Below are 12,302 nucleotides of genomic sequence, written 5' to 3' on the forward strand. Positions count from 1 at the left end.
ATTACTTGCACACAACTATTTTTTTCTTTACTTGATTACAAGTAAATCATATATTTTTATCTGTTACTTCTATGACTAGAAATTTTATTTTCCCCAAGGTGAAAGGGTCTGCAGTTTGCTTTACCTTCAGAACCAAAATCCCCACAGTAGCAAAGCAAAAATGGTTTTGTTTGTCCCAGGTTATAAACATTAAAGTGTAACCACTTAGTGGCTTTTGGGGGGTATGTGGGAGCTTGAGTGGAAGGGGCTGTTTTGTAAACTGAAAAGTGTGTATATTAATCGCTACTATTTGTAATTCTTTCAGGGAAACAGAGATGAAAGTACAAATGTAGACATGTCACTTGTCCAAAGGGATGTTCAGGTTAGTAAGAAATGCTTCCTCATGTACAGGTGTGTATCTTATCGCTGTACGTGGGAGTTTAGTAGCACAATTCCCATGAAATCCAATAGGATTTGGTCTACTCAAACTGGGCACCTTGAAATGAGAGATTTATTTGTAGTTATTCTCTTTCAAAATGTTGTTACTACTTTTGTTGATTTTGTACAAATATTTTCTTTTGACCCTTTTTTAAAAATTACTTGTAAAAATGACTGATCAAAGAGGTTATGTCTACATTGCAATTAGATACCCACGGCTGGCCCGTGCCAGCTGATTCAGGCTCATGAGGATTGGGTTTTGAGGCTGTTTAATTGCAGTGTAGATGTTCAGGCTCAGGCTAGAGTCCAGGCTCTGGGAACCTTTCACCTCACAAGGGTCTGGAGCCCAGGCTTCGACCCAAGCCTGAACATCTGCACTGCAATTAAACAGCCCTTAGCCCGAGTCAGTTGGTATGGGCCGGCTGTGGGTGGCTAATTGCATTGTGGACCAACCTGACAGAGCAATAGAACTGTGTGGTTCTGCTGCAGGAGGCTGGAAATGGAGATCCTAAGCTAGGAGGACACAGCCCTTTCGTGTTGTGGAATTGTGTTCAGTGAGGAGCTCCTTATGTCCCAGTGAGTGGATTTTGAGGAATGAGATGGAGAAGGTGAAAGAGTGTTACTCCTGAGGGAATTCTGTGCCAAAAAGAGGAATTCTGTGCATATTTTAAAATTCTGCAAATTTTTGTCAAATAAATGGGGAGGCTCCAGCATGGCATTGGGGAGCACAAGCCACGAACTCAGCAGTGAGGCTGTACTCAACCCTGACACAGCACAAGGACAGAGCTTACTCCAGGACCCTGCCCCTCCATGCCAGGTGTGGGTAGGCAGGATCCAAGTGTGGAGGGGCTTCATGTTGGGGGATCCAGGTGTGGATGGAGAGGGTTCTATGTGGGGCAATCTGGGTGCAGTTGGCTCAGTGGGGGATCTGGGTGTGGGGGGGATCTGGATGCACTGGGGCTTGTTCGGGAGCTCTGGGTGTACCAGTAATGGGACTCTGAAGGGGGGGTCCAGTTGAAGGTGGTTGGGGCTCAGCGGGGGGGGAAAGGGGTCTGGGTTTAAGGGGGAAAGAGCTTGGGAGAGGGATCTGGGTGTGGGGGGCTTCGTGGGGGGAGCCAGATGCAGGCGGAGTGAGGCCCAGTGGGGTGGGGATCCAGGTGCAGTTGGTTGGGGCTTGGTAGGGTGGGGATCCCGGTGCGGGTGACTCGTCTGGGTGGTCCAGGTGCAGGGGAAGTGGTACTTGTCGAGATGGGGGGTTCTGAGTGGGGGGGGGCGGGAGGGGCAAGGCTCGGTGGCAGGGTCTTGGTATGAGGGGGTCTGGTTGCGCGGAGGTTGGGCGGATGTGGGGAGCAGTTCCCTGTACAGTGACCCCCTCCCCCTGCAGTGGAGGAGCAATGGAGGAAGCACCGGGAGGGGAATTTTGCAGAGCTTCCAACAGCTGGGGGAGAAATCTGGGGGTGGGTTTGACACAGCCCTGGATGCCGTGCAGGGGAAGAGGAAGTCCTGCCCTCCCCAGCCCAGCCAGGACTAGCAGCTGAGCCTGGTGCAGGGTAGGAGCCACCAGCCAGGTGTTCCCCAGTCCCATCCCCTGCCCCACAGTGATTTACCTCTCTGCTGGCTGCCCTGGACGCTCAAAACATACTGCTGGGGAGGGTCACATGACCGTGCTTATGGCTTCTCTTTGCTTCCCTGTCAGAAAGTCATTTTTCTGAGGGGAAGCAAAGAAATCTGTGGGGGACATAAATTCTGCACATGCGCAGTGGTGCAGAATTCCCCCCAGGAGTAGTGTGTGTTTCAGGGAAGGCCTTATCCAAAGACCATTGAAGGCAATGGGAAGACTCTCTCATTGATTTCAATGGGCTTTTGATCAGGCTCTGATTCTGTATGTTTGTGGATCCGTTGGCCAAAGCCCTTGTGTGGTGGGTGGAAGGGAAATATGTGAAGCATCCACAGGCTGAAAACCCATTTTTTTAAGTGCAATACATGTTTGGAGCAGAGGAAAACTTCTCCTTCCCAACCACTCAAAGCCCATTAACCCAGGATTTGTGCAGCAGGGAGACACTTGGATCCTAATGAAATGTTTCACTTTGTCATAGCATTTACTATCTGGGGAAGGGGGAGAATAATATCTTTGTGCCAAGAACTATGCCTTTTTCTGGGTCTGTACCATGCCTGGCATATTTAGTGCCCTAATGTGAACTAAATAGTAATAAAATTAGCTTTCTGCATGGTGAATTTTATTCTAGGAGAATTCTGAGGATCTCTGACAGTGTCTGGGAATATTTTAGGATGAAAACTAGAACTGAACCTTATCACTGGCAAGAATTACTCTCACCCTGTGTGGCCAATCTTTTTTTCCAGGGGTTTCCCTTAACATGGGTACTCTGGAGCTCTTGTAGTTAAGCATCTATGCATCTTTCACTGGTAATTATGGATTCAGAGAAGGCTCATAATGTGCGTAAAGACTCAATCTAGTGCCACTCGGGTCACTTGTTGCTCGATCCTATTTTCCAGCAATGTTCAGACCAAGTGGTCAGTGTTAGAAGAGGGGAAGTGTCTAAGTGCCTAGAAGGCAGGTCGAAAAGCCACCAGACTGGGAAACTAATGAAGTGTGGATTCTTTTTTGTGTTTAGGAGCTCTATGCTGCTGGAGAGAACCGTCTAGGGACTGACGAATCCAAGTTCAATGCCATTCTGTGTACCAGGAGCAGAGCTCACCTCAGGGCAGGTAATGGTGTCCTGACTTGCTACATAAATGTGTCCTAAGGAGCTTAGATTACACACATACACGTTGCTTTTAGCTTATCCTGCTGTGTGTGTGTGTGTGTGTGTGTGTGTGTGTGTAACAGTGAAAAATGTAGGCATACATCTCTCCTAAATCTAAAACCATTATAGGGACTCATCTTTTGTCTGAATGTGTGCCTTAAGAAGAAATTAAGGCGCTCTACTTAATTTTTACATCCATGTGCCCGCATGGCAATCCCACATGTTCCTCGTTACAGTCATATCAGTAGCTCTTCTGGAGTCTATACACAAATACTGTAATTGTTCTTCAGTTATCGCCATTTTTAAATGCTGGGTATTGGGACTCTGGGGTGGTATGAGAGAGGAAAAGAAGGTCTGAATCTCAGCCTTTAAATCTAGTGCTATGCTCAATTAGTTCTTCTATATCCAATGCTATAGTGCTCTGATCTCAACATGGGTCTTCTCTGTTCTTGTCTTTTATCATCCCTAAACTGTCTCAGCATTGCTACTCTCAGTGCAGCTCCACTGGTGTTAGCAAGGGAGGTGTAGTGTAGACAAGGTGCTTTTTAACCACCATCTCTGAGCAGGGCTAGACAACATGATGGTTGAAAGCTGCTCTGCACTAATGCTTCCACTGGCGGAGCTGCAGCAGAGGAAATTTTAGGGAACATGTCTAGTGCAGACACGGCCATAATAGCTCAGAATGTCAGTTTGCAGCTGTAGAAGATTTTGTATTGGCATTTTTCTCCTTGTCCTCCCACACAACTTTTCATATGGTCACAGTCTGCAGTCACCCAGGTCTAAATCTTGTTCATGATACAGAGAGGGAGTCTGCGTATGGACCCTGGACTTCATTTTTCCTTTGGATCTCTGTAACAACATGCTCAGTGTGGCTAAGAGATGTGCCTTAGAAATGCCCCATGGTGACAGAGTAGACAAGGATGCTTCGCCCTCCCCTCCTGCCCACATCCCTGGTTCTCCTTGTGATCATAGAATCCTAGAATATCAGGGTTGGAAGGGACCTCAGGAGGTCATCTAGTCCAACCCCCTGCTCAAAGCAGGACCAATCCCCCATTTTTGTCCCCGTTCCCTAAATGGCCTCCTCAGGGATTGAACTCACAACCCTGGGTTTAGCAGGCCAATGCTCAAACCACTGAGCTATCCCTCCACCCCCAAGAAAGAAACCCTGTGTAAATATACTACATACCAACAGTACATTTGTTTATTTCTAGTATTGCCTGAGTATCTCCTTAAAGTTGCTACGCTAGTAGTGCTAGTAGATTTTAAGTTGGAGAGTGCCTGTGTATCGCCGACAGACCCTAGTTTTCAGCGGGCAGGATCAAACCTGGGATCTCTGGAGCTTAGTGCACGAGCCTCTACCACATGAGCTAAAAGGCATCTGGCTAATCCTGGATTAACAGAGTAGCACTTACTGTACGAAGGCCTTAAAGGTTTCCTTCCAGTCTGTCATCAGTTTTAAAAATGAACTGCTTAACCTTAAGGAACTGTGACCAGGCTATAGTCTTTATGCTGAGATTTTCAAAGGAGCCTAAATGAATTAGGCTCCCAACCTTAACCACGGGGTTGCTAGTTCGAAGCCAGCGCTGGCTGGCAATGACCAGAAAGTTGTTGTATGATTGACAGTCTCAAAGAGGCCAAGATGGAGAAGTATGGAGAATGAACAACCCACTCACCCCCAGCCTCCAAATGCACTAACTAGGCTACCTGGAGAAGCTTGCTCATTCTGTACCTCTTCTGTGATTGGACAACCTGAGTCGCCAGGTTGTCAGTCTGGCACCTTAAATGATTGTTAGGGTGGTGGCTTTTTTTTTTTTTAATTATTCTGTTTGAATGTGAAGTTTGTTTTTTTTAACGTTTACATTTAGAGCTGTGTTCTAGATCTTTTTAAAGATTGATTTATTTGATTTTTGTGTGTGTGTATATGTGTGTGTGTGTATATATATGTGTGTATATATATATATATATATATATACACACACACACACACACACCTCTCTTTACCACAGACACCTTTTCTGTTCATGCTGGGTTCTAAAAGGTTGTCGCCAATAGCAGGACTATGACTTCTATCTCCTTGAAGAAGCAGAAATCAAGACAGGGAGATATGAGGAAGGCATTTCCTATTTATCCACATCCACCCTTCAGTTACCATGAAGAGAAGGTGTAGATTGTAAATACATGGCTTCTAAATGGAGTACAAAGTGTGGGGAAGTCTTGCCGGGCATGAAGGATGAACTTCCTGTTTTATTTTGAAAACTGGCAAACTTGGCCTGAAAAGCATTTGAACCACCATCACCAAATGCTACTGTAAAAGTTCTGTAAGCAAAGTATAACTTCAGAGGAAGTTGAAAAGTATAGGCATGAATCAATGCCCATCATACAAGACTCTCTTCTTTTCTCCTCTCTCCCCCTCCAGTTTTCAGTGAGTACCAGCGGATGTGTAACCGTGATATCGAGAAGAGCATATCTCGTGAGATGTCTGGGGACCTCGAAAGTGGCATGGTGGCAGTAGGTGTGTCTTTTTCTTTCAGTATATAGAAGCTGTTGCAGCATATGATGGTAGCAGCAGGAATAGCTGCGGTGTTTGAACTGCTCATTCTTGCTGGAGTTGGGTTGTTTTTTTTTCCAGAGGAAACCTGACCTGTCGTTCTAGTTTTTTGCCTTTTTGTTGAGCTTCCTAGTGAACCTGCCTGCGGTTAATAAAACGTGACAAATAACTTACCTGGAAAGGAAGGGTGGGGTTTCCACTGAAGACAGCCTCTGGACTTAAAATTAGAATTTGTTAGACAGAGGAGATGTAGTTATTAAGCATACTTGGCCTCATTTTCAGAAGTACTGAGCATTTGTACCTTCCATTGAAGTCAACAAGAGTGATACGTGTTGAGTGCCTTTTGAAAATCAGGCTGTTAACTTCAGTGGCTTTGGATTAGGCCCCAATTTCTTAAACAGCAGCTAAACTGGGTCTCGCTTCACCAGTTTAGAATTGCTGTGCATCCTCTCTGTAAAGCACATTGTTAAAGATAATTTACTTACACATCTGTTCCAAATTACCTCCTCTAAATAACTGCTGTGCTATGACACTCGAGTGCAGCCTCTCACAGAATTCTAATTCTTCTTCTCCTTAATTACATTAACAAGTAACTGGTTAACATGGTTTAACAGTGACTAGAACAGGGACGTGACCATAAAAATTGGGGCCCTGATCCTGCTGTTGCTGAAATCAATAGCAAAACTACAGCTAACTGCAACAGGAGAAAGAACAGGCCATTTGGCTGCATTAAGATAAAGTTATGGGTTCATTTTATGCAAGTTCCAAACAAAACTTTACAAAATGTTGAATTTTATGTAAATGTCCTTTATTTTTCACCCCCTAGCTCATGTGCACAGTGTCTGGGTAACCATCCTTTACTAATAATTAACATTTTTGAAATCTAGTTTTAGGACTGATTGCTCTCTTAGTTAACTGCTTGTATTTCTCTGCTTGGCTAGATTGTCATTCCAATGGCTTTTTGAAACCCTAAATGGGACTTTATTTCTTTGGCTTTTGCCATGATTGAAAAATTCATAGCAGATTAATCATATCCTAACATTAGAAAGCCAGACCTACAGAACAGAAATAATGGCAAATTAAGTACATATTACCGCAGTAAAACCTTTGGCATCGTATTTAACACTGAGGACGATGTATACAAAAAGGCTACCGTTTGCCACAGCAAAGAAACTCTATTGTCACAGCATGGACCCTGCAGTCTGATTCCCTGTAGGAGTGCCCTTTTCCCCGCATGGAGTCACTCCTACTTTGGTGGGACTTCACAAGAGTGCAAGGGGCCAGATATGTGGATCCAGTTACAGGTCTGGGACTCTAGTTGGCGAGTAAAGCAATAACCCTTTTTACAATGCACCTCTGCCATGTACATTGGCAATACTGGACAGTCTCTACGCAAAAGAATAAAGGGACACAAATCAGATGTCAAGAATTGTAACATTCAAAAACCAGTAGGAGAGCACTTCAATCTCCCTGGACACTCAATAACAGACTTAAAAGTTGCCATTCTTCAACAAAAAAAACCTTCAAAAACAGACTTCAATGAGAAACTGCAGAACTGGAATTAATTTGCAAACTTTACACCATCAAATGAGGCCTGAATAAAGACTGGGAGTGGCTGGGTTACTGCAAAAAATAATTTTCCCTCTGATACTCATGTCTTCTTGTCAACTGCTGGGAATGGGCCACATCCACCCTATCTGAACTGGCCTCATTAGCACTGACCCCCCGCACTTGGTAGGGCAACTCCCATCTTTTCATGTGCTGTATATTTATACCTGCTTAATGTATTTTTCATTCCATGCATCTGATGAAGTGGGTTATAGCCCACAAAAGCTTATGCCCAAATAAATTTGTTAGTTTCTAAGGTGCCACAAGGACTCCTCGTTGTTTTTACTGATCCAGACAAACACAGCTACCCCTCTGAAACCTTTTTAGTGTGTTTGAAATCCTGGTTTTGATCAGTTTTTTTTATTGCATAAATCAGCCTTTTCCCTAGGATGATTTGTTCTTTGCACCTAGTCTACAAAAGTCTAATTGTAAATATTTGTTTCCTTTTGGTTTTGCTCTCTTTAAAGCTTTCTGGATTGTACAGATGGTAATTTACAATAATAAACTCAAAATATCTTGCAGTGCAAGTGGATTGTTTTAGCTGATTATGGTAATTGGAAAACATACATTTTAATGTTTTGTAATTCTCTGTTTTGAAGTGAATTGTGCACATCCTTGGCAGTTGTGTGTGTGTGTGTGTGTGTGTGTATATATGTGGATTGCTGTCTTCCATCTACTTTTCAATTAAAAACCAAGAAACCTACATTTTTTCCATATAAAGTGTGCATTGCTATGAAACACTCCTTTTCAGATTTGCTCCTTACGTTTTACCCTGATCTTAGTTGGTTGCTTTTCATGCTTTTGTAATTCCCTATGAACCATCGTAATGAGACAGTTGTGTGGTGTGGTTACTACATAGTTTGTTTTACACTGCGTGACTGACTGTTTATTCATATCAAATATGGGATCAGTTTGTAGGTTTTTTTCATTCTATTGAAATGATGGGTGGGATTTTTGTCAGTAAATTCTTTATATGCTCTTTTACCTTTCTAACAATTTATGGAAAGCCAGTTCAAGCTAGATTTCACTTAGATGGGGATGCCAAGATTTTAAAAAGTCCTTGGGAACCTGAGTGCAGTTACTAAAACAAAGAACAAATAACTTGCCTGGAAGTGAAGGGTGAGGCTTCCACTGAAGGCAGCTGCTGGACTCAAAACTAGAATCCCAATTTAGGCTCCTAAATCAGTTGAAGTCAGTGGAAGGTGCAAGATAGTTAAGTCCCAGGCAGACTGTGAAGAGCTACAAAAGGATCTCACAAAACTGGGTGACTGGGCAAAAAAATGGCAGATGAAATTTCAAAGTAATGCACGTCGGAGAACATGATCCCAACTATACATATGATGTGGTCTAAATTAGCTGTTACCACTCAAGAAGGAGATCTTGGAGTCATTGTGGATAGTTCTCTGAAATCCATCCACTCAATATGCAGCGGCAGTCAAAAAAGCAAATGTTGGGAATCATCAAGAAAGGGATAGATAATAAGACTGAAAATATCATATTGCCTCTCTATAAATCCATGGTACACCCATACCTTGAATACTGTGTGCAGATGTGGTTGCCCCATCTCAAAAAAGATATATGGAATTTGAAAGGTTCAGAAAAGGGCAACAAAAATGATTAGGGGTATAGAACGGCTTCTGTATGAGGAGAGATTAATAAGACTGGGACTTTTCAGCTTGGAAAAGAGGTGACTAAGGGGGGGATATGATAGAGGTTTATAAATTCATGAGTGGTATAGAGAAAGTAAATAAGGAAATGTTATTTACTCCTTCTCATGATACAAGAACAAGGGGCCACCAAGCGAAATTAATAGGTAGCAGGTTTAAAACAAACACAAGAAAGTATTTTTTCACGCAATGCACTCTCAACCTCTGGAACTCCTTGCCAGAGGGTGTTGTGAAGGCTAGTACTACAACGGGGTTCAAAAGGGAGCTAGATAGATTCATGGAAGATAGGTCCATCAATGGCTATTAGCCAGGATGGGCAGGAATGGTGTCCCTAGCCTCTGTTTGCCAGAAGCTGGGATTGGGTGATAAGGGATGGATCACTTGATGATTACCTGTCTGTTCATTCCCTTTGGGGGACCTGCCATTGGCCACTGTCAGAACACAGGATACTGGGCTTGACAGACCTTTGGTCTGACTCAGTATGACTCTTATGGGTGCTCAGCAACTTTAGAAAGTTAACCCACTGATTTTAGGCTCCTAAATGGATTTAGGAGTTAAATTTTATACTCCTACCTTTGAAAATCTTCCCCAGAGTCAACAACTGTAATTTGAACTGCTAGTATAGTTTAGTAGCTTATCAAATTTTATGCTGACTATAGTTCTTTCATCTTTCAGAACTGTTAAAATACAAATTCTTTGTGGCTGTGTAGCTGCTAAACTGCCACCTGTTTCTGCATGTGCTCCAACGGCTATTAGGTTGTCTAAGTTACCTGGAATTAATGCTGTGCCATGCACTGTCCTAAATCCCTGTTGTTGGTTATTTCTCTGTCTAAAAATCCCAGACTTGGCAGCTGGAGGGAAACCAGCTGTCAAGTATTTGAAGGAAATTACTAGTATTTTTGATGATACAGCAAGAGGCTGGAAAGTTGAGAGAATGGGACACATCTGACCAGCTTCACCACTTCCTTGAACTTTTAGGACAAGAAATTGAATCCCCCTTGCAGAAAATTTGCACCAGAACTTCTCAGCATCAGGAAGACTGGCAAAGACCTAATGTTGTTCCCCTGCCTCAGTTCCATAACTAGACTCAGTCCGTTGACTGAAAGATTTACTTTTTAGCAAGGAAGTACTGAGGTTTCTCAGACACTACAACTACCGCCAGTCTGATGCAAAATTACAAACTTTGCCTTGCAAATTAAAAGTTAATTTCAGTGACTAACTCAAGTGAGCAGGAACAGGGTAGGGTGTGTGTGTGTGTGTGTGTGTGTGTGTGTAATATATAGAAGTACATACCTGATTCAGAGCAAGTCCAGTGAAGTACAATGATTTTTATTTAGCTGTGAGTAGCTAACCTGTTAATACAATTTCTTTTGCAGTTAAGTGCATGAAAAATACACCAGCTTTCTTTGCAGAAAGACTCCATAAAGCCATGAAGGTAGGTCTCTCCGTGCATCATTGTATTTTTGCATAAGTGCCTTGGCACTGATAAAACATAACTTCATTAGTAATGGGTAAAATGTGTTGAGTGTTTTTGACTGAGCAAGGATTTGGTCAGTTATTGTGCGAGCACAGAATAAAGCTAATTAGGCCGTGAGGATGAAAATCATCCCAGTTACGGCTTTAAATGATGTGAAGAGCTTGGGGTGTGCTGTCCATGTTAGGATAGGCATTACTGTACTTACTAATGTCCATATCTGGCCCTTGTTCATGTTGAAAAGCACCTTTTTTCGATAAGTTCTACATATGTTTTCATGGAATTACTCCAGGAGTGAGGTATTGCTCACCCAGGAGTAAGGCTGATGGAATCTGGCCTTCAGTAGGGGATTTATTAAAGAACTGCACATGATCATAACCTTCTGTCTATTTATGAAAGCCACAATTCAGCAAAGCACTTACGTGTGTGCTTAAGTCCCATTCAAGTCAAGACACTAAAGTTAAACTAATAACTGTTGTAATGCAAACCCCTGGCCTTCACACCTTCCTACAAATGTATTTAGCTTCTATTTCTTGTTCTTAGAGCCAGAGCATGAGTCTAAAACTGGGATTTCCTCAGAAATGCAACTCAGTGCATTTATTTACACAAATGACCAAAGCAAGGAAGGGTTAACAATAATGGGAATGTGTGGAAATGGGTGGAAATTCATCATCCTCTTTGGTTGCTCTTTGTGCAAGGAACTGAAAGTGGTAATGTCCTGTTAGCACACACTTCATTCACGAAAGCATTGTCAGCTAAATTTGCCCTTTGTTACACGGTTTCAATCCTATTGACTTTGGTGGGGTTGTCCTGGCATAACATGGGGAAGGATTGGCCCTTGGACTCTCCAATTTGCGTTGAATTGTCTAGAATTTGCAAGCTGATTGTATTCATGCACTTAACTGGTTTCTTCACAGGGAGCGGGAACAAAAGACAGGACTCTGATTCGAATTATGGTGTCACGCAGCGAGGTTGACTTGCTGGATATACGCACTGAATACAAGCGGATGTATGGCAAATCCCTCTACGCGGACATCACAGTAAGACTTTTTTTTTTTTTTTTAAATTATTTTTCTCCTACTGTTGATTCTTGTACGTACCATAAAACCCCACCCCTGACACTGAATCACTGAGTGTATGCTCCCTGCTTCTCTCTTCATGCATGGAGGGCCAAAGTGCCATGGAACAGCTGTGTGAGGAGGAGACTGGGAAGAGGCTATATGGGTGGCTTCTGTCTTGGCAGCAGTGGAATGTGGGTTTGGAGAGAGGCCAAAGGATCAGCATCTCCACAGATTCACTGGCAGCCACCTCACTTGAAGATGAGATGTGCTGGGTCCCCAGCCTGTACTGGAGTGTAACGGGCTGTAATGGCAGCCCAAGAAACTGCCTGCACAGCAACTCCGTAACCTGGCCATGGAAGATATGGAGTGGACTACTGTCCCCAACCCTTAGCAAATGCTCACTACAAGTCTGTCTTTGGGTGGAGATGCATTTGCACTATAATTACTAGTATGTAAACTAGAGCCCGAAAATTGGACATGCTGTCAGCTGGTGGGAAAGGGCTGTGTGGTTGTGTGTAAAATCAGCTCTTTTTACCAGGCAGCAGCAATTGCTGGTGCTAATCAGTTTAAACAGAGTTTGTGGTTCAAAGATATGAACCCATGGTGATTCCGTTTATTAGACTTTGATTATTCAGGAGACTGTGGGTGTGAATTTAAAAAGTAGTTATAATATATATGGCCCTATTTCTGTTTCCTTTGAAGTAAAAGTGGAAACTTCCATTGACTTAAATGCAAACAGGATCAGGTTCCTAATCCATATTC

The 12,302-nt window shown here is 43.1% G+C and overlaps 1 protein-coding gene across 3 annotated transcripts in view; it reads left to right on the top strand.

The window, feature by feature from the left end:
• Positions 1-12,302, top strand: part of ANXA11 (annexin A11) — a 76,545-nt gene that overhangs the window by 62,351 nt on the left and 1,892 nt on the right. For all 3 annotated transcript variants that reach the window (XM_073353239.2, XM_073353240.2, XM_073353238.2), the window contains 5 exons: positions 305-361; positions 3,051-3,144; positions 5,599-5,694; positions 10,382-10,440; positions 11,397-11,519. In XM_073353239.2, coding sequence (XP_073209340.1) covers positions 305-361; positions 3,051-3,144; positions 5,599-5,694; positions 10,382-10,440; positions 11,397-11,519 — 429 coding nt within the window. The remainder of the gene's footprint in view (positions 1-304; positions 362-3,050; positions 3,145-5,598; positions 5,695-10,381; positions 10,441-11,396; positions 11,520-12,302) is intronic.

This window comes from Lepidochelys kempii, chromosome 7, assembly GCF_965140285.1.
Source record: "Lepidochelys kempii isolate rLepKem1 chromosome 7, rLepKem1.hap1, whole genome shotgun sequence".
Taxonomy (NCBI): Eukaryota; Metazoa; Chordata; order Testudines; family Cheloniidae; genus Lepidochelys; species Lepidochelys kempii.